Consider the following 27,852-nt stretch of genomic DNA (forward strand, 5'->3'; position numbering starts at 1 on the left):
CTCTGCACCCACAACATGAACAGTGTCACCCTATAGATCGTTTGCGCAGCAATGTGCGAAACTTGTCTTCCCAAATGCTTGCAATTGATACGGTAAGCCGATTGGCGCACCGGCATGCTCCTCTTCGTCCTCCTCGTCATCTTTGGCAAATTCGACTCCAAGCTCGCGCTGGATTGCCTCGTGATGATCCTCCTGCAAACACAGCATCGCTCATGCAACGCTGCATGCATGCATTCATTGGCCGCTGAAACTGCCACTCCTTGTGCACCTGCACTGTATTGTCAATGTGAGGATGTCATTCACAGGGGAGTGAGGACATAGGAACAGGGATCACCTCATCGCTGTCATCCTCCTGCTGCTCTTCCTCCTCGACTTCTTGGCGTGGCTTTCCTGAGCTCTGCACCTGTGGTACAGAAAACAGGCTGTTAAGGCATCGCAGTGTTTTAAGGGTGTATTAGATCTGCTTGCCAGTTGTGTCTCTCACCCATGCATGCATGTTTGTCAGCAAGGATCCCTCCCAAAGGTTGAGACACACCACCAGATCAAGAAGTTGTGAACAGAAGTTTGGATTGGAGCTGATGTGTACAGTCTGCATCGGCTAAGAATCGATGCCCAAAGATTGGTTCTGTCAAGAATGACAAGATGCATGCGCGGTGCCATAGTGACTGTGCAGATGCCTAGTTGCAATCTGGCTAGACGCACCGGAGCGCTCCAGGACTCGGGCAGCTCGTCAACGAAATCATCGTCGTCATCATCTGTGTCCGCCCAATTGGAGATGCTGACCTTCGGCCCCGAAAAGATGGCCCTCTCTAGCTCTGCAGAGCGGTCAGCTTTGGACACCTCCTTCTTTTTCTTCTTGTCGTCGGCGTCCTTCGACTTTGAGCTCTTCTTCTTCTTCTTGGTGTCGAGTGCTGCAAAGATGTTTTGGCTAGTAATCATGGCAGTCCAGCTGTCCTGTCTTATAGCTCTTCTCCTCTCTCAACCTGACACTTGCTGCAGCAGGGCACATCAACCAACTCTAACCCCGCTCTCAATGCGGGAAATCAACAAGGCTGACCCCAGGCCTCAAATGCTGTGTTTTCTTGCGGAAAACAAGATTGACAAGTCAGTGCAAAACAGCCTGTCCTTGCAGAAGCCAGGGATCAGGTGAGGCTGCTGATGGGTCCCGGGGGGACCGTCCCCGCAGCAGATCCTGGGCCCCCCGCTTTCAGGGCCCCGACCCTTCAGCTATTCAGGGTTGCAGGGTAGATGTTCTAAGCCGCTCATGCGCTGAATCAGACATCTCCCATCGGATGTCCGCAATCGACAGCTAGAGCCAGCAACATCTGACGTGTTCTGGGGCAAGATGCTGACCAACAGGATGCATCAAACGAATGTCCTGCAGCAAAGACGATGCCCCACCGCCTCCTGTGTGGGCCCCACAAGAGCTAGCCCTGCACTTCCTCGGGCCAACTTGAGGAAATCTAGCAATGTTCCCCAGATCTTGGCTCCATTCAGGGGGCAGCAGCTCCTCATTAGCGCTTCATTCAGATTACAGACATCTAGGAGATCCGCACCCATCGTCTGTAGTGCAGCGTCCACTGATACTGCAGGCAAGTTTTCACTCTTACAGATCTATAGCTGCATCCCTGGGTCCTCTAATCGCATTCCTGCTCTTTGCGGCATTGACTTGGGAGCAATCTTCTAGAAAGGGGGTCCTCAGCCTTGGAGGGCGAGATTAATCTGTAGAGGCATATGCCCATGCAGCCGCAGGTTGGGTGCTGCCTTGGTGTTTCGTTGCATGGATAAGATGTAGCCACTTCGTTTATGTTATTCTCATGCGCTGCCTGTTCACCCTGTGAACATTGCTGCACCAAGAAACAGAAATTAGCGAGTCGATGGATGGCACGGTAGACATCTGAGGGAATATATCTTGTTGCACTTCGGCAGGCCAGGCGCCGTCTGGTGGTATGGGAAAGACGTTGCTGTTGGGCGGGCTCTTCGGAGGGTGGTACCTCTTCAATATCTACTTCAACCTGTGAGTTCTGCCTCCACCTTGGACTTTAACACATAGACAATTCTGTGCCTTGTGATATTCCTTGTTTGGAATCTTCCTCGAATTTTTCCTGTATTGTGCAGATACAACAAGCAGGTGTTGAAGGTCTTCCCCTACCCCTTCACATGCACAGCCCTGCAGGTGAGCACTGTTCCCTTGTATCTTCCATGCATGCTTTTCATTTACTGAGCAACCCCCTTTTGCGCATGGCGCATGAGCAATAATTTAATTGCGCATGGAGCGTTTGTGGTAAAGATCACTTGTGCATGTGCAGTTTGCAGTCGGCTCCCTTCTAGCCGTGAGCATGTGGACGCTGAACCTCCATGAGAAGCCCAAGGTTGACAAGGACCTGGTGCGCATCTCAAGCCTCCCTGCTTGTTCGATTGCCTTACCTCTTTGGTATACTTTTACTGCTGCTATTTGCTTGTCCCCAGACTAGCATACCCTGCACCTTGCATGTGGGGTATGGCGTGGTTCTTCAAAAAGCTTGGTCCCAAAGAGACTTTGCTGCTGTGCCCAGATCATCAGCGTGCTGCCCTTGGCGGTGGTCCACACCCTGGGCAACCTGCTGACCAATGTCAGTCTGGGACAGGTGGCCGTCTCCTTCACGCACACCATCAAGGTATGCAAGATCTGTGCTTACACTGTCAAGCGTGCTGAAGGTCCTCAGAACAGTGTTTGGGACCTCGAGTTTCCTGCTCTAGAATGAGCCTCAGGGCCCATGGCACCGACTCAAGTGGCCTGCGGGGCTGCAGAATGCCTGAATATGCAGGACATACTCTTGCATGCTCGTGTATTGCCATTGGACTCTTGCTCTTACTCATGCAACAGTATATACACTTGTTTTTATCCTCGTTGTTGGCATAAGGGCAGGCTGCAATACTGCCGTACCGTGACGCAGACACGGGACCCTTGTCGCATAAAATATCTGTCACTGATCAGTCACAAATGACCACCCAATGCAAGCGCCATATCTTGCATTCGCGCAGGCCATGGAGCCCTTCTTCAGCGTGCTGCTGAGCGCGCTGTTCCTGGGGGAGTCCCCCAGCATCCCCATCGTGCTATCGCTGCTGCCGGTCGTGGGCGGCGTGGCTCTGGCGTCCGCCACCGAGGCCACCTTCAACTGGGCCGGCTTCCTGGCGGCCATGGGCAGCAACATCACCTTCCAGTCGCGCAACGTCTTCTCCAAAAAGTTCATGGGCAAGAAGAAGGTCCGCCCCTGTATTCACTGTATTGCCCGCTTTCCCCTCCTGCCTGCCTTGCATGCCACCCTGACACGCAACCGCACATATACCAAACTTGAATTCCCGCAAGCTCCAACATAGGGCTTGGGGCAACTGCGTGGAGAAACAGTCTCAAATTTCCCCATTTTTGTTTAGCGGTCCGTAGCTTTCATTTCACGAATGCGGCAACAATGCTGCCGCAGCCGCCACTGTGCTCTGCGTCCGTCCTCAGCGAGTCAGCATGCAGCCTAGGGATGCCTGGGTCATGTCAATACCCTCGGCTTTGACCCTTGACGGTCCGCCCTTAAGATTTGACTGAGACCCTCTGTGCGCGCAGGGCTCCCTGGACAACATCAACCTGTTCTCCCTGATCACAATTCTGTCCTTCTTGCTGCTGGCGCCCATTGCCTTGATACGCGACGGCGGCCTCATGCTGACGCCCTCGGCCATGCAGTCCATGGGCATCATAAACACCAAGCTCGTGCTGCAGCGCGCAGTCTTTGCTGGCTTCTGCTTCCACGCCTACCAGCAGGTGACACCAGGCTTGGATCTTTTGGCAGGGGTTCAAATGTATTTCATACAATTGGTAGGCGTGTAGGTGCTGTATGACGCAGCAAAGGCCAGGGGTTAAAAAACCCCACAATTCCAGTTAGTTCAGGGGGCGCAGAAGCGGATGGCGGGCAGGTTGAAACCATGTGAAGCCACCCAACACATTGTTCAAATATCAGACCTGCACTGGTTTGGTCTTTCCGGGATTTCTCAGGAGATCTGTCAAGAGTGCAACGTCTCTTTCAGAGAGTGTGCCTTCCCCTCTGAGTGCCAGTTGCTTTGATGAGGGAAACCCCTGCAAGTCTTTTTGCTATGTGGTGCTCATTGATTGTGCAATTGGTGCTGACCTCCCAGAAGAGCAATGCCGTTTCTGGGGCAATGCTCCGTAAATATACGATTGATATCTATATCGTGCCGGGTCAGACCCTGCATGACATGACTCTGTGTTGTGGCCTGGCGCAGGTGTCGTACATGATCCTGCAGCGCGTGTCACCGGTGACTCACTCCATCGGCAACTGCCTCAAGCGTGTCATCGTCATCGTGGCCTCCGTGCTCTTCTTCCAAAACCCCATGGGCCGCCAGAACATGATTGGTGCGGGCTGCAGACCACTGCTTGAAACAAGACACTCCATTGCATGGCAAGAAGTTTGTGATATGTAGATGGGCAGTGACAGACTGCCTACAAGACCAATGAGCGTCAGGTGGATCCCAAAAGGTCTCTAAAATGTAATAATAATTGCAATGCCCCAAAGTATGCATGCGCGAGGCATAGATACCCCATCTCCCGTTGGACAATGTGAAGATGCACTTGCTTCTGCAGCAGATCTGTTGAGGAGTTGTGGCCTCAGTTTTGCAAACACCCTACCATGGAGCCAGGATCTGTTTGACCCTGGGTGACAGTTGCGAGGAATCGCTGTCCCTGTGGGGTTCAGGATTTTGGCCAATGAGCCGAGCACTTTCTTTGCCCAGCTTGCGACGATGGCTCCTGTGCTGAACGGTGAATAATGCTGATGCAGGCACGGCCATTGCGCTGGCGGGTGTGTTTGCTTACTCCCAGGTTAAGCGCATCCAGGTTTCCAACAGCAGAAAGGCAGCTGCTGCTTGAGGGTCCTCTGACGAGCCCTGACTTAGATTTGCAAAGGCCATGTCAGCTCGGCTGAGCACTGGACGGACTTTAGCTTGCGGCATCAGCACGAAACATGCCGTAGGATGGGTCTCTGGCAATAATTGCTGTCAGAGGCACTCGTAACCACGCATGCGCCATCCCTCACTCAGCCGGGTGTGATTGCTGTTCGATTCTTTTGTGAAAAGTAGCATTCGTCCGTGCCTGCCGCATATATCAGCAGGTTCACGCGTGACAATATCTGTGTGGATTTATATCTCGTCAATTGAAACGGATTCATGAGTGTGCGAGCATCATAAAGAGTGGTAGTTTGCGTATGAAACAGTTGTTGCACACGTATGTGCATGACTGTTGGATGGCTGTCGTGTTGCTTGGGCACTGTGGTTTTGCCATTTATGCAGATCTCAGATCGTCACAAAGGCTTTGTGATGATGAGATGTTTAATATGCTTATGTGATTTACGTGCACATGTGTGCATGTGCCATTCCTCTCGGCGAGGCTCTCGCCAAGTGCAGTCAGTACTGTTAATAAATAAATATGTAAGGATTGAGGCGCTGCATCGACTTTGAGCAGAAAATGGTATCCAAGCTGAGATCTCTACAATGTGCAATACACCATCATCATAACCAAGAGACCCGCAAGAGACACAAATTTAAATTCACATGTGGCGTGTACACACCGTGGCACTGTTATCCATTGCAAACGAGAGCTTATCACAAGTATCATTCAGTTCTGACTAGCAAAGTCAATCCACTTACTCCCTTTGCCTGAAGGCTTTAATTAGGCGTAGGGACCTGATATGGTGCATAAATCTCTATCATGTGCTCCTAGCTGCCACTAGAGCCCAGTAAGCTGCGAGCCACAGGAAGCTTGAAGAGCAGTCACGTTACCGGCACGCATGCACACGAGGGCAAAAGACATCCGTGCACTCCCCAGACCATGCAGTGATGCAACGGCTGCCAACACGCTCGCTGACACATGCATCTTGGACGAAAAGCGATCTGGCAGGGGGCAGGCCCCGCACCGCGCCCCTTTGAAGCAGAACTTGAGAGCCGTCTGTTTCTGCACCTTCGTGACTTGCCTGTTCCACATTTGCCAAACTGATGAGCACGGTACCGCGGCATTGCTGGGCTGCGGCTTCTACCTGCTCCTTTCGACTGCTCATGCTCCCGGTCACAACATACACACGGACCCTTCATTGCTAGCAGGAGGCGATCTGCGTGCTGTTGGCGGCTGTGACAGTGAGCGGGTAGAGGATGTCATAGTGCCCGGGCCGGTAGAGCACATGCACGCGCGGATTTACGGGGGCGGCCGATTCCGCGAGGCTGTCAGGCACAAAATCGTGGTGGTTGACCGCGGCACTGTCATAGCCGACGCCGGCCATGGCTGCTCCCATGCTGCGGTCAAGGTACACCACCCGAATGGGCACCTGTCAAAATTCACCAGCAAGCGGGTTAAGGCAAGCTGACAGCTGCTCCCTCACAGCTGACGGGCGTGGTGCTCAATGTGGAGCATGCAACAACATTGAGGGCTCCTGCCCAGAGCAACCATGACATTAGGGCAATAGACCGCGCAAACTGCCCGATATTGGTGAAGTGAAAGCTGCCCAGCCTCCAAGCAGTAATTACAATAGGAGTATAATTGCTAAGCCCATCATTGACAGCAACAACCTCTGCACCATCCCCAGCCTGCGGGTTAATGACATCAAGCACTAGCTTGAGGATGGCTGCTGCACGTCATGTTGCTCATCGTTCATGCATACATTCTGAAAGCTAAGCTGATAATATCACAGCGGCTCACCAGGAGGGCGTTGGTGAGAGCGACGATGTGGACGTGGTCACTCTCCTCGCCCATGGGCTCCACATAGCGCCGGCAGAACTGCTCCACGCTCACCTCATCGTCGCACATGCCCTGCAACACAACACAGGGCATTACCTTCTTAGGAGTTGTTGCTAGCACAGATGATCGAAAGGAAGAAAGGCAACAATTGATCTAGTTCTGTCGGCACACATGCAGCAGCATCCTGCCTATCCCCAGAGGCCCTGCACGTCTATAGCCTGATATCTTCATACACTGGTCGAATACAACCCAGACCCTTCTGACACAACTTTCAGGAGGTACTTAAGACTACTTAGTAGTCTTTAGTAGTCTTTAGTATCCCCTGCAACTTTGCTTGCTCCATTCGCCCTGCATGCACACCTTATAGGCAAAAGAACAAATCCGTGCACTTGCACTATGCACAACTACCCATGTACTACGCACAATCCCCGCATACTGCGCCCTATGCACCTGCAGCGTTGGAAGGGAAACCCACCTGATCTCTGAAGAACCAATCAATATTCCTACTAGAAGAAGCATGCAGAAATATGCTACTGCAAACATGCTGCATGTTGGAGGAGCACCACGCATCGCACCATGATGAAGGGCGCGAAGAAGTCAGAGCGGCGCTGGATCTCTGCCGACGTCAGCATGCGCAGCAGCATGATGATCATGGGCGACAACATGGCGTCGCAGAAGTTGTCTTCCAGCTGCGGCACGCTCAGCGGCTCGGCAGTGCCCAGGGAGTTCAGCTGGTCAATGACTATCTCCATGGCGTCCTCAAATACCATCTCCTGGAACCCCACGCCCACCAGCTTGGCCTTCCACTGCCGTATGCACGTCACCACCCTGCAACGCAGTGAAAAGTTTGACTTTTAGCTCAAGGTTCACATGTTCATGAGTCGTACAGATGATATCACAGTCCTCTGCGACAGCGCCCATACTGACTGTAAGGTCCAAATATTGCTCAGTGCGCATGACTTATGGAGATGCTATTGAGCTGTTATTGCCTCTGCTGCATGTGCAGAACCCTCAAGTCCGAAATATTAAACCGCTGTTGGGAAAAATGCATGAATCCCACCCTGCCAGATGTCCCATGCATGCAAAGTGTGCTATTGACAGGAGCATGGGGCGATGCCCACTTGAGAGAGGAGCTCTGGGCCTTTGTGAGACATGACAGAGAAAGCTGCACCCAGTGGCCACGCCAGCAGGCTTTAAAATCTGTCCTCTATGTAGCTGGAGGACCGAACTGTTCTGGGAAGGTGCGAGGCGCACCGGTTGCGCTCGGACAGGTCGTTGTTCTGCACCAGCTGCTCCATGAAGGCAAACATGAAGGAGCGGAAGAAGCAGTTCCCGTCCCCGCGCGTGCGCCGCATCGAGCCGTACTGCGTCTCCAGGCTGCGGATCTTGTCCCGGAACACCGCGCTGCCTTGCCGGTACTCTGCAGCAGCGGTCAACATGCACTCATGGAGGTGACAAGGTGCTGCCGCATGCCAGGATAAATGTGCCTGCTGGTGACTGCTCTTTGTGGAAATTTTAACCAATCAAAAGGGGGTTTGGAAAGAAGAAGTCACCTTCTTCAAGAGCAGACAGGGGTTCGACGATGCCCATGAAGGGCATCTTCTCCGCCTCTGCAGCCCTGCATGCACATGATGATACCCATTTCAGTACTTCGAGGGATGTGGTGGTTGAGACGTCCTCGTTCACAATACGATGCCACATAAGCACAAAAGCTTGCAAGCGCCCTGTGAAATATGGGTTGACCCATTGACAACGATGTACAGCTCAAAAAAGCTAGCCAAGAGCAAACTGACCTGATGGAGTTCTCCTGCGCAATGATCTGGTCATCCGTCGGTCGTGATACCTCTTCGGCCTGATCCGGCAATAGGATGGGCGCGGATGTAACTATCTCTGCTGTGGGCTCATCAGCACTATCCCCAACTGCCGCGGAGACCGAGTTCACAGATGTCCTGAGGGTATTATCCGCAAAACTAACACCGACTGAGTGGTCGCCGACAGACTGAAGACGCCTGCTCTCAGCCCCATCGGTGAATGCCTCGGCAGTCTGCTGGTGTGAGATGGCAACCACAGAAGATTCTGCCCTGGCAGGACTCTCATTGCCTGCATACCCGCTTCTCATCGTGCACGAACAGAAAATTTGCTCTCTAAGCTCCAGAAAGTACTAAAAAAAGTGGAAACTTTCCGCTGGAAAGGCATTGGAAAGGCACAAAAAGGTTCGCATTGCGGGCAGCCATCATGGCCTGCCCAGTGGGCTCCAAGGGAAAACCCGCTCGCACAAGCGTTCAAAACGCTCTGATGGACAGCTAAGCTCTTGGAGACGCTTCCGTCCGTCCAGCAATCTTCATGTCAAAAGTCATCAAATAAAAATTGCAACGTATGCGCATTTGCATGCACAGCAAAGTGTCAACCTTTGGGCTGAGATACACCTATCGTGAACTTTCAATTTGGAATTTGTAAATCACCTAAGCTTGACGCTGTCTCTGACACTCAGTAGGCTCTCTTCTCAAGCACGAAGCAGTCCAGAGAATCCGAGGGATCGCCACGTTTCGAGTAACTGCGACCTGGCCCTCACAACAGAGATGTCAGCAGGGGCTGTCCAGAATTCAGATCGGGGATCACGCCTGCAGCTTCCCAAGAAGGCCAAGCTAGCACCCCAGGTACGGGGCAACGAGGCCAGTCTAATAAACGGTAGCCTGCATCCAGGACCACGACACTTTCCTGACCCATGCCCTTCCACACAGAGTGCACCTGCTGCCATGACGCGAAAGGAGCAGGAGCAGATAGAGGCAGCCATACGGAAGAGCCTGCAGGACTCTCAATCCTCACAGCCTTCAGGGAAGCCGCCTGGTTCTGCCAAAGCTCCTTCTCAGCAGGACCCGAGCTTTGGGGAAAAGGACGATGTGAAGGAAACGCTTGTGATGGATACACCCAGCACAGGAGGAAAATGGAAGCCTGCTGTGGCAGATTGTAGGTGTGGATTCAGTCCTCTGCATTTCCCAGCTTCTGCAACAGAACATGCCGGGACACTCCCTCCAGCACTTGAGGAATTTCTTTGTTATCTGATGACCAGAATTCTCATGGCATGCATCACCCAAAGTGCGCAGCAAGGCGCTTTCTTCCCTTGTAAATGAAGGGACCCTTCAAGTGGATGCAGGAATTCAAAGGTGGTTTTGGACAGCGATGATGATGAGAGCAGCGATGATGAGAGCAGCAGCGGTAAGGAAGAGGCTGGAGTAGAGTCAGAGTCAGACAGCGGCTCAGAGTTCTCAGAAGCAGAATCTGCATCAGACAGCGATGATGACGGATCAGACGTGGCTGACTCCGAGGAGGAAGAAGACATCAAGCCTGCAGTGAAAAGGCAAAAGAAGGCAAGCTCAGTAACTTCTTGTATCCTCCTTCCTTGGATGGATGTGAATTCTTGGAAGATGCAGCTGCTACGCTCAGTCACTTATTTGCGATGGCATTTCGGCATCATTTTATACAAGATTGCCCAAGGATTCTCATCCTTCTCCGCCTGTCGATATGCATAAATTCTGATCTGATGATTCAGCTGCTTGGTTGTGTGTGACTCCAGGGAGCAGCTGCCCCGAAGAGCTCAGCAGCTGCGCAGAAGAAGGCTCCGGCATCGGCAGCTGCCAAGAAGCCCGCGGCCAAGAAGGCAGCTGCCCAGAAGGCGGCAGCGTCATGCCCCGCCGGCCCTGCCCCTATCAGACGCGCGGCTGCTGCCCCTGCTGCCGCCTCTGCTGGCGCTGCCAAGAAAACACCTCCCATTCGAGGTGCGCCGAGGACTGTCTTACATGTAATATGCCGGCATGGGAATTATAGAGGCTTCGAGGTATAGCTTATGAGCTGCATCTGTGTGTGACAAATGCGGTGCAGCAACGTGGGCTTCAGCATGGGTATTATGCATCAATGAGACATGCTTGATGTTTGCTGCAGGGCCAGCAAAGCCGCTGCAGCCATCGTCGGCAGCTAACAAGCAGCAATCCGTTCAGGCTGCTGCGTCCCTGAAGACTGTCAAGGCTGCTGCACCTAAGGCAGCCATCTCTGGTGAGGCACTTGGCCGACATGCCTTGAAGCCATCTGCTAACTTGTTTTACGTAGTACAGGATGCATGTCATGTGCCATTTGATGACTCACCACCATGTCCATCTGAATGGTGATTTGTTGCAGAAACCAAGGTAAGCACTCCAGCTACAGCTGTGAGCCGACCTGCAGTGCAGCCAGTGCCGCCAAAGCCCACCTCCGCCAAACGGCCGGCTGCGATAGCATCCGTCAGTGCCCACACGCCCTCCGCTGCACGAACAGGTATGGTCACACCCTGAGCTATGTAAATCCTCTACATCACAAGATTTGCCCCTGCACAGGAATTTTCTGCTTTGGACTCTTGAATCGGACTTGGTGAGAATTGGACCTGGTGATGGATCAGGTTCTTAAATTTACCGTTCTTGCCAAGCCTGGGAGTTCCCACAGCGCTGTGGAATTGTGGCATGCGCATGGTGCATATTCCGCAGCAAGATGGAGCATGCTGCACAGCAGCCGATGTGTCAAACAACTTCATCCGGCTCTGCGCAGGGATGGCGGGGGCCACAGGGCAGGCGGGAACGCCCCTGGGGACGACCACGCCGGTGCAGCCGCTGAAACGCGCGACGCCGGCGTCCGGCAATTCGCTGTCGGGGATACTGGCATCGGGGCCGCAGTTCCGCGTGTCCGGGCTGCGCCGCGCTGGCGGCATTAAGCTGCACAACGTCGGCCCCGGCCAGACGCCACGATGACTCATAGGGCGCACCATGATGACTCGTGATGACTTGTCGGCTGGCGGCATGGTGTTTGCAGCCAGCGGTGCCAAATACTGTATGCTAATACTTAGACAGTTCTGTGCCTCATAATAAGAAGTCGCTGGCCTTCGGGGAACTCCCTGCCCAGATCTGTCGCGGCTTGCAAGCTTGCTAGGATTGCTCCTTAAAGACCTGGAATTTTACATTTTGAAACTGTATGCGCATATGCAGTACATGACGCTGCAAGAATTCCCATGCATGGCATAAGCCATCCCGGATGGGCCACGGCGTGCCTCATGCATTACATGCATGCCAATATATTCAAAGATATTGGTGGCCCATCTTTGCAGGAAGTCCTCCTGAAGGTAACTTTACTATACCCAGAAGCATATCTCTATAGCATTCTTCTATAATTCGATGGCAGTATTTCGTGAAAAATTGGCCAAGTATTGCCAAAATCAGTGATTTTGAGAAGGGAACACCATCAAGCGTAGAGTTGAGCGATCCGTTTGTGCTCAGCTGCTGAGCCTCACCATCACCAGCTACCGGCACCTTCTGCCAACGTGGCAAGGATCCTCCGTCCGGACGGTTCCGCTGGTATTAGAGTTCATCCACTTTGCACAATGTGTTTTGTAAAATTATCGACCCTTCATCGACTTTAAACCCTGAGTCCACCATTGCATGCCCCGTGAAAAATATTACTATAGAGGCCCCTTCCCTAAACCCTGAACCCATATTCCCGAAACCCTAAGGTCGGGATGCAAAAAGGCCTGAGGTGAAGTTACCTTGGACTTCCAAACTTTGACTTGCCCATTCAGCATCATTCGCTGAAGATTTGCTCTGATATGATTTGGGCTGTTATCATCCCCTAAGTGAAGATAGAGTTCAAGTCGCCCCTCATACCTTGAGTTTGGGGAGGTTAAGTTGCGCCCGCGCTCACCATGTTGGGCAACGATGTCGCGATGGCATTCTGCAAATATGGATACGAAATATTCGGGTTCCATAGAGCTCCATTGCAATATAACAAGCCACCACCATCTTCCTTTCCCTCTGTGTTCATGAGGGCCACTTTTGGTGTTGAACCAGCGACCATCCTGGCAACTCTACTGAAGGTTTCCGTTCCAATACCCACAAGGTATGTGTAGTCCGTTACTCCGTCAATGGGATATTGGCATACACTTCTTGATCCTTCAGCAGCAAAAAATCTGGGTTTCGATACTTTTGGATGCTGTCCGGTTGAATGCAGTGACCGTTATAACGCAGATGCTCGTTTGCCACATTGCCCGAGGAACAGCTGCTGCTACAAGTATACGCTCTGCTGCCTGTGGAAGACAAGGTACGACATTTCATGACCTGAGGCAGCATGAATCTGCAGCTCGTCAGAACCCAATTATCTGCAGTGGATGACTAGGGCCCTATGTCTCAGTTGTCATTCTACTCACTGCGTGTGCAGGTAAATTTCGCTTTCACCTGCAAGGCATTCCTGCCTCTGCTGCTCCACAACCAAGTGGATGTGGAGCTGAACCAGAAGGCAGGGGACCAGCCCAGGCTGATGAGCCTCACCTCAACCGCTGCCTACCTGAAAGATGCGCGGCAGCTGAGCAAGATCACCGAGCTGCACATGTTCAGCAGGTTCAAGCCTGCGCAACAGCCACAGGCTTCGCATTTGGGCGCATTAACACCTCTCCTTGGCCACATGCACACCCTGCGCCTGCATAAGGCGAAGGTTGAGCTGTGGCTCCTGGGCAACTGCAGCTTCGTTCCTCACCTTGAGGTGCGTCCTTGATAGCCCTAGACGGCAACAGGCGTGTTTCAGGTGCTCGCCTTCGAATACATATCAGCCCAGAAATACACAGCGAGCTTGAATCACTGATCATGATGCCATGGGCTCACCAATTATCTCTTGTACACCTCCACATGCAAGAGATGTACCACTTGAGCGCACATGCAAGAGGTACTTTCCTGATGATGTGCATGCTCTGTGTAGGTCCTGGATCTTACGGACTGCTCCATGGAGACAGTGACGCGCATGCGCAGCAACGGCGAGTGGGGCCTCCTGAGCAGCGGCTCAGAGAAGCTGCGGCAGCTGATCCTGAGGGACGCACGCATCACCGTGCAGGTGTAGCAAACAATCCACATTGAGGCTTTTTACCACACTCATCATGTTGGCCTTTCTTTCCGCTGTGACCTGCATGACTGTTGCAACTGCAGAGCACGCTTGCTGACAGACCCACATCTCTGCACAGGAGTGGAGGCCAGACGAAGCCTTCCAGAACATCAACCTGCCCCAGTTGAGGGACCTGGACATCACTGGGCTGGAGAGAGTCTTCCCAAGCTATGCCCAGCAGCCGGGAGCCATCAAACTCGTCAGCCCGGCCTTCTTCCGCGGCTGCCCCCGCCTCACCATAGTGGCATACAGCCAGGAGCCGGCTGCGGCGGAGGCATCGCCGCTGGCCGGCTTCCCCGCTTTGTGCGCTGCCGACATTCGCCTGGCACCTGCCGTCACAGCCGGGCCCCCAAAATTTCCACCGCAGCTGACCAGCCTGACCCTGCGCGGAGTCCCAGGAAATCACCTGGACGTTACAGCAGCTCTGCGCGAAGCTGCCGCATGCATCAGCGCCGGCATGGAGTTGCAGCACCTCGGCTGCTCGCTGTTCAGAGTGTCTGTGGGCCCCAGCCTTCCAATCGTTCTTCCAGGCGTGAAGTCAGTTCTCCTGGAGCCTTTGGACTCTTCCAACAAGCAGGCGCGTGTGTCAGACAGTCGGCTGCAGAAATCGATCAGTGGCGTGCTGAGCTGCACTCCGGACGTTGAGCAATTAAAGCTTGGAGCCTGCCCTAGCCAGCTGCTTGTGCCGGCATCTTGCGTGCGTCTCAGCAGCCTCAGCATCCGCCGGTGCCCCTTGGGCCTGAAAGAGATCTCCTGCGCAAGCCTGAGAAGCCTCAGCCTCTCGCACTCTTTCCTGCGCTGCGCAGTTGGGAGCAACCGTGAGCCCGACTCTCTGGAGGTGGACCTTAATGGCTCCATGATGGACAGCCTGGAGAATTTCACAGTCAGCTTGAGCAGCTACAGTGTGGGTGACACCTGCAAGTTCTCAGTGGCACCTGCGCCGGGCAGAGCGGTGTGCAAGGTGTTGGGGCATCAGGGCGATGCTGTGGGTGAGTGGGTTCTGTCAGTGGGCATGCATGGGCAGGACATCGCTGAAGAGCAGGATTCACAAGCAACACACATCAGCTTTGAATGTGTTGAGGTGCATGACAGAGCAGTGTGGGAGGTGCTTCCTAACTCTGTGGCATGATTATTACACCTTTGTCAGGATTACACGCGGAGGTCAGTTTTGCTTAGTCTCACGTTCTGGTTGTATGGCAATAAGGGACGCATCATGCCCGGGCCGGTCATAGTACTACTGAGTAGTACTCACACATTTTGCTGATCCTGGGGGAATTTTGAGAAAAGCATATGGATTTGCGTTCATGTGATGTGATGACCTGGGCTGGGTGCTTGTGCAACAAACGTGATACAGGGCCAATCCCAGCAGGTGAAAAATATTGTGCAGGAAGTCTGTATGCATGAGGAAGCAATTTTGACGAGGTACAAATTGCCAGATTTGGAATGGTCTGCAACTTCCACTTCAGTGTCCCTGTCGAGTTCCCGTTTAAAACCTAGCCTTCTTCGCTTCTGTCGTCAACAGTTCCAACTCGATTAGGCTACAAGTATGGACTACTGCGTCTGACAACAGCAACTTATTGGCATTTGTGCTTCGTCCTTGTTGGTTTAACTGAAGAGTTGATTTCTGACCATGTGTCCGAATACGATGCAGCTCCTTTGCAATACAACAAGCCTCCACCATCGTCCTTCTCACAAATGTATTTCGTATGTAAATTAGTCCTCGGACGAGGCACCGTGCTGGCTGATCTACTCAAGAACCCCGTTCCCACTCCTGAGAGGTTCTAGACCCTTTCGGAAGATCTCCTTGCATTCTTGAGATCTGTGCAGTCGTGCGAATTAACCTTGCCTGCTGGCACCAAAAACCATGTCCACAGCAGCATAACCAATCATGGGAATGTTTTACCGCAGGTGCTCGTTTGCCTTATTGCCTGAGGAACAGTTTCTGGTGGATATATACAAACTCCTCCCCATGGAAGACAAGGTGCGAGCGTCACGCAGGGCTTTCAAAATAATTCTAGCGGATTTAGCCGTCCCTTTCTGCCGCTTGCATGTCTGCTTAAGGGCGGGCCTCGCACAGCATGCATAGGTTGTCGGCCATATTGTCGCCCGATCGCAGGTTGCGATATGGCTGATCTTCACAATATCCTGATCCAGTCACCTTGCCAGAAAACGTGCATCGATGGTATTCTTGATTTCGCTGCAGACGAATTTCGCCTTCACCTGCAAGGCGTTCCTGCCACTGCTGCTCCTCAACCGCGTCGATGTGAAGCTTGGCCACAAGCAGAGGCCACAATGGGATGCCAGGCTGTCGGGCCTCGCTGCAACCGCTTTCTGCTTGAAGGATGCGCGAAAGCTTAGCAAGTTCCAAGAGCTGCGCATCTTCAGCTCTGCCAAACATGCGCAGCGGCCAGAAGTCCTGCAGTGGGCCGAGTTGAAGCATCTTCTGGGTCACTTGCACATCTTGCGCCTGCACAACGTGAAGTTTCAGCTGTGGCTCCTGGAGGACGTGGGCATCGCACGACAGTTACAGGTATCTCCATGATGGAAGCTTCCTTCATGTCGATGTGTGCCACAGAGGAACACTGGCAAGATATCAATCCCCTTTGTCCTGGGGCTCACAGGCAATCCAATGCTGACGTCTGCATGCGCCTGTTTTTGTTGGCCTAATTGTGTTCACGTGTTGCACACCAAAATATCGTGGCCTCATTTGCAGTGCTTTGTTCTTGGGCTGACGGCCTGCATGCCTTGCGCAGGTCCTGGATTGCACGGGGTCCACCCTGGAGACGAAGTATATTCGCAATGAAGGCGATTGGTGGCTCCTGAGCAGCGGCTCTCAGAACCTGAAGCAGCTGATCCTGAGGGATGCGCGCATCTTGGTGCTCGACTACATGCCAGACGCACCTTTCAACAAGGTCAAATTGCCCCAGCTGAGGGACCTGGACATCTCCGGCTTTGAGCGGGTTTTCGACAAAGAGTTCTCTGACGATCCCGAGCCAGAGGGCGTCATCAAGATCGTCAGCCCGGCCTTCTTCCGCGGTTGCCCCCGCCTCACCACGGTGGCATACAGTCAGGAAAACGCCACGGCGGAGGCATCGCCGCTGGCCGGCTGCCCCGCTCTGCGCGCTGCCGACATCCGCCTGGCACCTGCCGTGACGGCCGGGCCGCCTAAATTTCCTCTGAAGCTGACCAGCCTGACACTGCGCGGAGCGGAGGGGAAACACCTGGACATCACAGAAGCTCTGCGCGAAGCCGATGCTGCCATCGGCCGGGGCATGGATCTACAGCACCTCGGCTGCGCGCATTACAAGCTCGCCGCAGACCTGGCCTATGATCTCGTGCTGCCCGGCGTGTCTGTTCTGCTGGATCCTGTGGACGCGACAAACAAGCAGGCGCGAGTCTCAGACGGTCGGCTGCAGGCTCTGATCGGAGGTGTGCTGAAGTGCACTCCAGATGTTGAGCGGCTGGAGCTTGGAGCCTGCCCGAGCTGGCTGACTGTACCGGCATCCTGCGCGCGCCTCAGCACCCTCTGTATTCGCCGCTGCCCCCTGGGCCCCAAGGAGATCTCCTGCGCCGGCCTGAAGGACTTGGCTGTTTCGCACTCTTTCAAGGACTGCGCAGTTGGAAGCAGCCGTGAGCTTGAAACCTTGGAGCTGATTTTGGCGGGGTCGATGATGGATTGCCTGGAGAGTTTCACCCTCGGGCTAACCGGCCACACCGTGGGAGACACCTGCAAGATTTCAGTCGCCGCACCGTTTGGCAGGTCAGTGCACAGGGCGCTGCCACATCAGACGGATGTTGTAGGGAAGTGGGAGCTGTCAGTGGGAATCCAGGGGCAGAAGGCTGCTGCAGTTGAGGTACCCCAGCCGAAGGACATTATCTTGGCATGTGTTGATGCGCATGGCAGAGCAGTCTGGGAGGTGCTCTCTGCAGGCCTTGCATAATTTTGCTTATTGTGCCCCCGGTGCTGGATCTGCATGGATAAACCAAGACTCTTTATTGGATGTGCAAGTTACTAACTCTCTCTAGCTCTCTAGTAGAGAGCCTACCGGCTGGCAATGGTACTATACTTCTTAGCTACTGAGCTAACAATGATGAAGTGGAAACCAAGATTCTGATTGCATTTTCACATACTGTAATTCATGCAAATTGTAATCAAGGAAGTGCAAATGATTCTTATGATTACCAGAATCATTAGTCAATGTTGAAGTTCAAGCTAGAAAATTTTGCTTTATCTACGCTGTAGGACCGCTAGCGCTGTGAATCAAACACTGTCACCGTGTGCTTTTAATGCAACCTTTGATCTAAACAGTACTGTGATCAAGACCGTGAGGAAGCTTGAGGTTCCCCAAGATCATGGCTATTCACTCTCTTCTGCAACCCTTCAACCAAGCACATGCATGTCCCCTTATGTAAGCCTCATGTCAGGCCTGTGTACCGGACGTTGAGGCCTGCCCAGAGTTGTCATCGGTCTATTCTAGGCAGATGCTGTCGTCCCATCCGCACTGAAAGGACGTAAAAATGGTTTCTCCCCACACAGGGGTATCTTACATGTGAGCTTGATATCTGCGCAAGCACATGTGCCAGTTCCTGTGCACAACCTTTGCCAAGATTGAAAAGACAAGGATTGACTAGGCTGTGCTGCGTCCATTTTCATAGGGCATCCGTCAAGAAATCAACCGACTCAATATTGTTTATAACTTCAAGGAGGTATTGTGCAGGATAAGTGGAATTGCAGGAATGAGGAATCTTCGGGAAATTGCAGCCTAGGCAGAACATGGGGAAGCTTTAGCTGTCTCCATGCGCCATACTAGACATCTGAGGCAGCCGAGGCAATACAGCTGAAGATTCAAATGGCTGTAGAAACGCAAGACCAGTCGAATGCCGGGGGATCCGAAGCGGCAGACTCTACGAACGGCATTGCACGAAGCAGCTTCCGTGAAGGATCAGTGACTCAAGCCAGTTCTCTAACGGCCTCTCAGCAGAACAGCGACGATGAGTACGAGGGATCTGAACATTCCGAGTCGACATGGCTCAGCAGAGCACAGAATCGGACAGAAGAGCTGCGAAAGCTGTTCCACCTTCCTCCTGGCGAGGTGGGCCTTCTCTTCTTCTGAGCACAGTTGGCATGCAAGTTATCAGTGTAAAAGGTACTTCATGGTACTCAGCCTGAATACTGCTGCCAGCAACCCAAAGAAGGACTTGCCCAAAAGCCCAAGGGTTATTCCTCAAAGAACATGGGATAGAGCAGCAACTTATGCCAGCTCCTACGCTATTCGCCTTTGAATCTCCATTTGGGTGTGCTCAAGCTTCCAAATGATTCTGGCAGATTGCTCCTCACATTGCTAATGTGTGTGTTTGTTGGCCAGAACGTTTGCGACGAATTTGTGTGCGCGCTGCGGAAGAGGATCTTGCTGCAGGGGCGGCTGTACATCTGCGAGCACTACATCTGCTTCTACTCCCACCTCTTCGGCTACATGAAGGAGAAGGTCATCCCTCTCAAGGTGCCCGCCTCACAACCCCCCTGTCACTCGTTCTCATGCTCACAACACCAGCATCCAATCAAGAAAGGGCCAAAGTTGCTTTATGCAAAGAATGTGCACAAAAAGACATGCCCAACCTGCTGTTCCTGTGGCACCTGTCAATGCAGGATGCTGCATTGACCTTGAAGACCCTCGTCATCTTCTCAGCAGTTCTGCTGCAGAAAAGAGCTGATCTGCAAGTAAATGCGCAGGAGGTGACGAATGTGCGCAAGCGGCGCCACTGTGGCTTCCCAAACTCCATCGAGATCATCTGGCGCGGCGGCAAGCGCGAATTCTTCACCTCTTTTCTGTCTCGCGACGACGCGTACCGCCTCGTCATGATGGCCTGGCACCAAAACAGGTGCAGCTTCCCATTTCACAAATGCTGGCATGCGAATGCAATCTATCCCAATACAAACCTGGATGAGATCTTGGGCAGCCTACTAATGCCAAAAATAAAACCTGCACGGTTCTTTTCAACTCGTGCTGATCCTTCAGCATCCCACGCTGCCCAGTGTATGGCATAGGGATTGCCCAGGAGCAATGCAAGGGTGTGCAAAACTTCAGCATATCATCCTGGTCTGCCGACAAGACATGAAGTCAAACAATAAACCAAGTCGAAGTCAATCGTCAGAAAGTCCCAGGGTTGGTTGACACTCATTTAATCCCATGTACACAGCGGGTACGCGAAGCTGTTTGGAACGCTGTCGCCGCACGAGTCGGCGCGTCCGGTGGCGCTGCAAAAGGCGAGCGCTCTCATCCGCTCCTCAATCACCGGCCACTCCGCCGGCACCGCCTCCGCCGACCACAGCGACTCCGAAAAGGGTGCCGAGGCAAGCCCCCCGCTGCCATTCTATCCATGCTCTCATCCAGATGCCACGCTGTGTCTTTCCACTGATTCTTGGGCAAGAGCTGCGAAGAGTGTGGCCAAAGCTGTGGTGCTGCATCTGCAGGGCAGGTGGTGTATTGAGCCCTCAGCAGCATACCAAACATGAGCATCACTGTCTTGTCAACTATCACACATTTGATGAGCCAAGGTTGATTGCGGTTAGGACAGTGCCTCCAAACGGGAGTTTTGTTTGTGGTCGTGTTTATGTGCATTCAGGTGCGACTGGTGCGCAGGGAAAGCGGAGCAGGCTGGGGCAGATCATAAACACGCTGGCGTCCGGGCACATCGTCCCGATCGGCACGCGCCGCAACATCTTCCAGAACGGGGGGCACCGTGGGGGGGACCGGGATGCAAACGATGATGTCAGCTCCCAGGGCAGCGCCAGCTCATTCGCTGAGCGCAAGGCCGAGGTGCAGTCTGGGGCAATTGATGCATGAAGTTGCTCTGGGGTGTTGCGGGACGCAGCCATGTAGTGTCTATTGTGCAGTGACTGCATGGGGATGGAGAACTCTCTCGTACTCAGGCCTCTTGATCACCTAGAATAGGGTGGAAAGTGTCTGTGGGGTGCTGGCTCCACATTCTGCATGCTGATTTACACCCATGAGTACCCTTATTGCATCTGTCATTCAGACACCCACCGGTTTTGTGTATTGCTGCGCAGGTCTCCTGGACCCACCCTTCGGCCGCAGCTCTCAGCGTGGACGATTCCGAGGCATACTCGGCAGACAACAACGACAACGACAGCGATATCGCCAGCGATGCTGACTCAGAGGCTGGGGGTGATGATGAATTGGACTGGTCCCCCCAGCCTGGGCCGGCCCCCCCAGTCCCCCCCGACTGCCACGCTTTGTCCAAGGGTGTCCTCAATGCCGATGTGCGCGAGGTGTTCCACCGGCTGCTCGCTGACGAGGTGCGCACCTTTTCATTTCCCCAGATTGGCTGCTTTGTGGGTTTTCATCTCAGGTGGCTCTCCTATCCGACAGTGAGTCACAGCAATGGTTTTGCAAGTCAAAGTTGGCTCATTTGCATGTATGGAAATAATCTTGATTGCAGACCCCGTGCTTTGCATCCCCTGCACGTCTCGTTGCACCACCGCCGTTGTTGTGCAAGTTCTGTATAAGTCAGTGGCAGTGCATGACACTTACTAAGAGATGCGGCTCAGGATTCTGAAGTAGTCAGTGACAGTCCCCGTTTGGCTTGCCGAAAGTGCTGGCACCATTGTTTATCCGAGGACCAAAATAACCCTGGCTACCCTAGCAATAATTACAATTCCCATAATTCCCTGAAACAAATGCAATTTCCGCAGCGCTTCTTCCGCTCGTTCCACGAGGGCCGGGACGACCGCGACGTCCGAGTGTCGCACTGGCGCCAGCACCCGGCAATGGGACGAGTCCGCGAGCTAACATTCGTCTCCCCCGTGAAAATGCGCATGGGCATTTCCCCCTCCTCCGCGCACTGCCACCAGACTCAGCGCTATCGGCTGTTCGAGGGGGGCGCACATCTGGTTCTGGAGTCCAGCCAGACCATGAATGACATCCCCTTTGGGGACCATTTCACTGTAGAGAGCCGCTGGGACTTCTCGGCTCTGACGCCCGCGCCAGACGGCGCACCCCGCACCAAGGTGAGTGGATTTTCCTTGATTGTGCTCAACTTTTTGTTGACAGCTGCCATTCTGGAATCAGGGTCGCTGCAGGGCCCTTTGTGGGAAGTGCATTGGTACTGTGCAATCAAATGGAAGCACTGCATGCAGTGCTTTTGGTGGACGATAATTGTACGCATGCAAGCATGGATTATGGTACAATGCATGTTTATTAGCATGGCCGTGCAAAGTCAAATGGCTTTGGATTGAAGGAGTATTGTGATGATTGGTGGTGAAAGAGGTGTGCATGCACACGATGTGACATATGTGTTATGCTGGTGCACAGGCGGTCAACCATGTGAAGATTCCCTTCAACAAGCACACAATGTGGAAAAAGGCCATCGAGAAGGGAACGCTCGACAGCTGCAGGGAGGCCCACGAAGACCTGGTGAGACTTTTCTCCTCCTTTTCACCCTATCTCGTTTGGTTTCTTTCAAATCTGCAGATGCTTGCAGATCCTCCATTGCCTGCATACTATTGTTCTGGCGATTTTGTGCCAAGATTATTACATGGAATGAGACCTTGGTCTTGCTGTGCCCCTTTGGTGACAGTGAGTAGCCCCCGCTGCATATTTGAACACGGTAGAATTTTTTGCCACAAGAAGCTTCACCCTTCCTTTGTGGATGTCAGTGATGTGGAAGAAATGTGATTCAAAATGATCCCTCTTTGTGGCGTCCTGCAGCTGGTCAAGGCGCAAAAGCTGGTAGCAGCAGTGCCAGCAGTGCTGTCTACAATTCGTAGCTCTTCCGGCCGCGTCCCAAACGGCGCTCCAAACGGTGCCCCTGCGACGCCGTTTGCGGCCGGCGCGGCGGCCGGGATCCCCCCGCTGCACCCGGGGGAACCCAGTGGAGCTGCGGCGGCCGGCAAGGGGCCCCAGGGGTCGCGCGACGTGGAAGAGCTGCTATCGCGCATCCCCCCTGAGTACCGGCCGGACGTGGCGCGCATGCTGCTCAATTCCCAGGAGAAGGCTGCCGGCGGGTGAGGCTCAAAACACAACCTGGCATTTGTGGGGTTTAATTCTGACAAGGATTATTGGAGGACATACAGTTTCTTGGTGTACCAGGCAGGAGCCATATGCAGTGTTCAGTATTTGCCCCATTGACAAATAGCAGTCATCTCAAAGGGAAGGATTTTGAGGGACTGGGCTGTGTTTCTTGGCGCCCTTGCCTACATTTTCTGATGGCGGCTCCCCAACTCGCCTTATCCCTTGGCAATTCCTGTGGCCAGTTGTGCTGCTCTTGGCGAGTTACCTGGTCAGCATGCTGTGCAATGTTAGGGTATCAGCGCCCTTCATCCTGACCTTCCTGCTAAGAGTGGCACAGTGGCTGAGAGGAAATGCCCTGCCTTTGGACACCTGCATGGTCAGCAGTCAATGCCTCCTAAGTGTGACAGAACTGGATATGCATTGATCAGGAAACTGAAAAAGGATTGCTGGCTGTGCAGGTCTGGGGCCATCACCCGCATGCAAAGTGAGGCACTTGTGAGGGCAGCGACCATGCCTGGCGCGCTGGGCAGCGGGGGCGTGCCCTCTCCCGGCAACGTAAATTCAACCCACCCATTGGCTGCTGCATATCACTGGCTGCGCGGCTGCTGCGAGCCGCGCTACCTGCTTATGGGCTGCATCCTGCTCGCCATCCTGATCCTCCAGGTGCGGCAGGAACAGCCTGTCTTTTGAACTTGTGTGGTCAGCCCTTTCAAGTCCCCCTTGCTTTGTGCGCCTGCAACTTTAACTTTCAGGCAATTCAACAAGAACGCAGTCTGAAGACGAAGTCTCTGCGAGAATTTAGATCAACTGTCATGCCTTTTCGCCTGTCCACCGAAGGATCCTCCCCTGTGCAGCCATGCTTACAGACAGCCATGCGTACTATGCTTTGCAGATGTGCTTTTCCTTTCTTTTTCTGCAGTGAGCGTCTTTCTTCAGCAGATTGTGAGTCCTGGGTTTTCATGTCACGTTAAAAGTGACTTACATAATTGTGGGATTGTTGGTGTGCGGCAGATCATAATCCTGGCCGGCGTCGGCCGCGGCGGGGGCATGCGCATGGCGTTGCTGGGGGTGGAGGCGCCAAATCAGGCGCTGGCACAACGAGTGGAAGTCATGCAGCTGGAGATGGCAGCCCTCATGCAGCGCATGGAATTACTCAATGCTGAGCTGGCGGCCGCCGCACGCCATCTGGCAAACCAGACCGCTGACGTGGCATGACCCAATTCCCCACTCGTGACAGTTGCCCCACTGAGCTCACGAGCCCAGTTGGCACGGAGCATGGGGTTGAGCAGCAATCTGCCATGTCTAATCTTGAATGATGTCCCAGATATATTCGTCTTCTTCCTTGCCTGTGTGGCACCTTTGTGTGATTTGCGCCCCTCATGTACTGGTTTATAACTAAGGGGAGAGGACATCCGTGTGGATACAACAGAATAACGCATGCACTGCGTGGGATTTTGGGGGTGCGAGCCTATGGTGCCAGCATTGCAGCCAAGAGAGCTGGGGAGCACTTGATCTGTACGGATTTTCTCGTAGTGAAACAAGTGCAGTGCGCCACCCTGACTGCAGGCAATTCAGTCAAAAGGTCTCCTGGTTGATGCTGCAAGCAGCTGTGCCATTATGAGGCCTTTTGAATGTTCAACGTAGAGCAGCCATGGTGGATTTGAGCCACAAATGTTGCTTATGAGGGAAGGTTAGAGGCAAACGGCGCCGATGAGCAATGATATTGAGGGCGTTTGCGTCTGGCATCTGATTGGTGCAGAAGCACATTCCTATAGGCTGAATACGTATTGGTCTATGAAGTATAACTCAAAAGTGTTAGGAACTGTACACATGTGGGGCTGTGACGGCACCCAATTGTGGCATAGGAGACACTTTCCGGTGGAATAAGCTGAACTCACCAGGAACAAAGGATCTGGAACGGCAACTGTGTATTTGACAACCTGCAGGCAGCTAGCAGCAATGTGTGGCACAGAACTGCACCCAACGGTGCATGATCTGCCAAGGAAGATTCAAAATGCGTGAAATGCTTGGACCTGTACAGTTTTTAGGACTCTTTCCATCCTTGAAATGATTTCATCATCACCAATGGGTCGGGCTCAGCGAGAGCTTACTAAATCTGGTCTCAAAATTGCCGTAGGGTTTATATTTTGCATTTTAGGGTCTAAATTTTCGACCTTTCATTGAGGACAAAGGAATTATTATATGCGGGAAATATGGTGCTGACTATGGTATATATACTTTATATGGCTCCACGCAGTGAGCCAGAATGGCAGTAATCTGGCCACAGTAGCTGTGTACACTGTAGGGAGGAACAGCTGCTATGGTATTAGCGGATCTGCACTGTAGCTTTACCACTGTGTATCTAACGCAGTCGGAAAGTTTGCTGGAACCTCTGAAGTTGCAAAGGGGCTTCCTTGTCTTTGCTGTGCAATGAAACCATACAGTTGTCTGATCAGCAAGTGGTTGGCCAGAACTTGATCCGGTCAGCTCAATTGAAAGTTACAGAACAGTAAAATAAAAGCAAATCCATGGCCAAGCACAGGATCCTAAGATTAGATAGCCACACACCCATGCGACAGCAATGCAAAATTTCAATCAATAACCTGCCGGAAAGCTCCGTAGACTCACTGCAGGGACTTCACAGCTTTTGATTGCTGAAGGCCGCAGAGGGAATGTAGCATGCATGTAGCATACTGTCATATGACAGTAAAGCAGTGCTGCCACTGTACCTGATGCTCTAAAAGTGCATCCAAGCAATTGCATTCCTGTCTGGAGTGTTTGCCATTATGGTGCAAACGATCCCTCTCGAGCGTTCATCAGCAGCAAATTCTCCCACATGAGACAACTCACTGAAGACATTTGACAGGCAACACCACGTCTTTCCCAATAGTGCTGCGGCCGCAATTTTGCGGCTCGCTCTCCCCCCTCAAACTATGGCAAACAATTTGTGTCCCTCAGGACCTCGTTGACATCATTTCTGTCAGGTCTGCCAGCGAAAGCAAATGGCGCCCTCCACAGACACCTCACGCAGGCGACATGGGTCCACAGTGACAAGGCGCCATTAGCAATTCAGAGATCATTAGCTCTGGTAAACGCCGTCCTATCACCCTGTCTCAAACACGCACAGTACCATGTCTCCACTGTTCGAGGCGGCCGGCAATTTGGCGCGCTAGTGAGTGCCGGTGGCCGGCGCGGCCGGGTCGACGGCAGCGGCCGGGGTGGCGGCCGGCTCGGTGGCGGGCGTCGCCGCAGCAGCCGGCGCGTCAGGAGTTGCCTCGGGAGCTGCGGCCAGCTTGGTGACTACGCCGCCCTGCGCACAATGCAGACTGGGAAAGTCAGTACCGCGTATGGAAAAGTTGCTGCAGAAATGCTCGATGTGTGTGGTCTGTGACAAGCGGTTTGGCTTGGTGTTGCTCAGACAGGGAGAGTTAGCTATGTTCTGGGTAAGTTGCTGGCAGGGAATTGCATGCTTAATGTGTGTGGTTTGTGATAAGGTGCGCAAGCGGGTCTGCTTGGTGCCGCTCGGACAAGAGCCAGCTCAAGGCATGCATTGGCATACATCATCAGAGTGACAACTCAGAAGGATGCTCGTGCAGAATTGCATAACAGAATTGGCCCAAAGGCAAGGCTGAGGCAAGCATTGAGGAGGGGCGCAGGCTCCAGATCTCTCGTAAAGCACAAGGACAGATTAGCAGGCAATACTGGTCTCCAGGCAGTGTGCATGAGGCAGGGGCGCACAGTGGTGGCATTCGCAGAAGTTGGCACGGCAGCCTTTCCAGCTGTGGTGGCATTGGTGGTGCCAGAGCTGCCCAGGCCTGGAATGTTGACTCCCTGCAGAGCCACACACCTGGTAAGAGCAAACTCATGTACACATGCAATTAATTGCTGGGAAGCAGACTTGCATACTTCTGCAATTGAATACTTATGCGGCCAGAATGTACTTTGCATGGCTGCTGACCTCAAAGAGGCACAGCAGAAGTAGGTGTATGATCAAGAGTGTGTCAACACTTGTGCCAGGATGACTGTGTTTCATCAAATCTGTATGACAGGCCCTAGGGTGACAGCAGGAGCTCACGTAGGACTTCAGCTGGCCCTCCAGGTCCGCTGGGTTGATGTGGGCAATCTTGTCTGCGGCCTCGTGCCCATACTTCTTCACCTGCAGAGAATATTGTGAGTGTCTCAGCACAATGAGAATTCTGAGCCTGAAATTTCAAACCCTAGTTGATAAATATCAGGTGATGTCGAAACATAATTAAGACGCCTTATCAGCTTTACCATGCATGAGCAAAAACCCAGACACTTTGTTTACAAAATTCAAGACTAAATTACTGGCGGAGAGATGAAATGGGGCATAAACGCGTGAGATGTTTCCCACGACATGCTTGACAAGGTACGGGCTGGATAGCGCGAAGGAGCGCAAACTCGACGCACAGAACAGGAAACTAATGACATGCTTGATACCCTCAACTCTGGCCGCGAGCGCATGTCAATTTGCCTTTGCTGGGGCCTGTGAAGACAATTCAGATTGACAGATAGATAAATACCTGCTCTGCCCCGCTCGCACCGATCTTCGCCTCAGCGGCCTGTGCGGCCTTGTCAGAGGCTGCGGCGACCTATACACATGTAGAGTAACATCAGTTGTGGGCCAGCATGATAAACACGACAGGTGATGTACCACGATCTGAGTTCAGCGATCGATTGCTTCTCTGCGACAGAATGTCTGGCATGTTTGCAGGCTCCGAACGCCAGTCGTGCAGCGAATGCTGAAGGAATGTTTTCTACCAATAAGTGGAAGCACCTGCTCTGCAGCTTTCTTCAGAAAGGAGTCCATGATCTCGGAAGTGCTCGACGACTGTGCTGGAAAGCGGGTGCGTTTCGCTCGAGGGTGAACAGTGAACGAATGTCAGACGTGTAATCAAGCGAATTTCTGAGGCTGTGTTTACGAAGGGAAACAGGAACGTGAGCTCTTCTGCTGAGCTGTCTATTCTCCTATATTAGGTTACGATAATCGCAGGGGATTGCAATCCTGCATGTCCGAACTCTCATGAGCAATATTGTCACGATCCACTGAGCAGAAATGCGAACTCCGATATGAAATTAAGGTGC

The 27,852-nt window shown here is 53.1% G+C and overlaps 4 protein-coding genes across 4 annotated transcripts; 2 read left to right on the forward strand and 2 right to left on the reverse strand.

Annotated features, from left to right (window-relative positions):
• The first annotated feature begins 1,308 nt into the window (after positions 1–1,308).
• COCSUDRAFT_33617 (Tpt phosphate/phosphoenolpyruvate translocator) lies at positions 1,309–5,497 on the forward strand. The gene is made up of 9 exons (XM_005646503.1): positions 1,309–1,592; positions 1,930–2,017; positions 2,119–2,176; positions 2,310–2,387; positions 2,556–2,657; positions 3,025–3,246; positions 3,596–3,790; positions 4,270–4,399; positions 4,824–5,497. Exons 2-9 carry the CDS (start codon positions 1,950–1,952, stop codon positions 4,910–4,912), a joined length of 942 nt encoding a protein of 313 aa, XP_005646560.1. The 5' UTR covers positions 1,309–1,592; positions 1,930–1,949; the 3' UTR covers positions 4,913–5,497.
• Positions 5,498–6,176: 679 nt separating this feature from the next.
• Positions 6,177–8,597, reverse strand: COCSUDRAFT_10582 (otubain-like cysteine protease; the record flags this gene model as incomplete). Its single annotated transcript, XM_005646504.1, has 6 exons — positions 6,177–6,359; positions 6,731–6,841; positions 7,345–7,597; positions 8,024–8,189; positions 8,323–8,387; positions 8,563–8,597. Coding segments are annotated over 6 exons (813 nt in total), but the record flags the coding sequence as incomplete, so codon positions are not given.
• Positions 8,598–9,525: 928 nt separating this feature from the next.
• On the forward strand, positions 9,526–23,961 carry COCSUDRAFT_48027 (hypothetical protein; the record flags this gene model as incomplete). Its single annotated transcript, XM_005646505.1, has 21 exons — positions 9,526–9,740; positions 9,924–10,146; positions 10,344–10,545; positions 10,709–10,819; positions 11,345–11,517; positions 13,001–13,321; positions 13,535–13,666; positions 13,794–14,707; positions 15,623–15,695; positions 15,918–16,244; positions 16,468–17,568; positions 19,081–19,215; positions 19,446–19,594; positions 19,913–20,058; positions 20,339–20,532; positions 20,784–21,032; positions 21,429–21,743; positions 22,048–22,149; positions 22,444–22,739; positions 23,205–23,409; positions 23,758–23,961. The coding sequence occupies 21 exons, from the start codon at positions 9,526–9,528 to the stop codon at positions 23,959–23,961; spliced, it is 5,787 nt and encodes a 1,928-aa protein (XP_005646562.1).
• Positions 23,962–25,648: 1,687 nt separating this feature from the next.
• COCSUDRAFT_53936 (hypothetical protein) lies at positions 25,649–27,684 on the reverse strand. The gene is made up of 5 exons (XM_005646506.1): positions 27,545–27,684; positions 27,291–27,359; positions 26,822–26,902; positions 26,485–26,577; positions 25,649–26,056 (listed from the first exon to the last, which is right to left on the reverse strand). Exons 1-5 carry the CDS (start codon positions 27,575–27,577, stop codon positions 25,916–25,918), a joined length of 417 nt encoding a protein of 138 aa, XP_005646563.1. The 5' UTR covers positions 27,578–27,684; the 3' UTR covers positions 25,649–25,915.
• Positions 27,685–27,852: the final 168 nt, after the last annotated feature.

This window comes from Coccomyxa subellipsoidea (assembly GCF_000258705.1).
Source record: "Coccomyxa subellipsoidea C-169, whole genome shotgun sequence".
Lineage (NCBI taxonomy): Eukaryota > Viridiplantae > Chlorophyta > Trebouxiophyceae > Coccomyxaceae > Coccomyxa > Coccomyxa subellipsoidea.

Excerpts from the sequence above, each read along its gene's own strand:
- COCSUDRAFT_33617 (XM_005646503.1), top strand. The coding sequence starts at position 1,950 with ATGGGAAAGACGTTGCTGTTGGGCGGGCTCTTCGGAGGGTGGTACCTC. Across the intron at positions 2,658-3,024 it reads CCTTCACGCACACCATCAAG|GCCATGGAGCCCTTCTTCAG; the intron begins GTATGCAAGATC and ends GCATTCGCGCAG. Across the intron at positions 3,247-3,595 it reads AGTTCATGGGCAAGAAGAAG|GGCTCCCTGGACAACATCAA; the intron begins GTCCGCCCCTGT and ends CTGTGCGCGCAG.
- COCSUDRAFT_53936 (XM_005646506.1), bottom strand. The coding sequence starts at position 27,577 with ATGGACTCCTTTCTGAAGAAAGCTGCAGAGCAG. Across the intron at positions 26,578-26,821 it reads AGGGCCAGCTGAAGTCCTAC|GGAGTCAACATTCCAGGCCT; the intron begins GTGAGCTCCTGC and ends GTGGCTCTGCAG. Across the intron at positions 26,057-26,484 it reads CTTCTGCGAATGCCACCACT|GGCGGCGTAGTCACCAAGCT; the intron begins GTGCGCCCCTGC and ends CATTGTGCGCAG.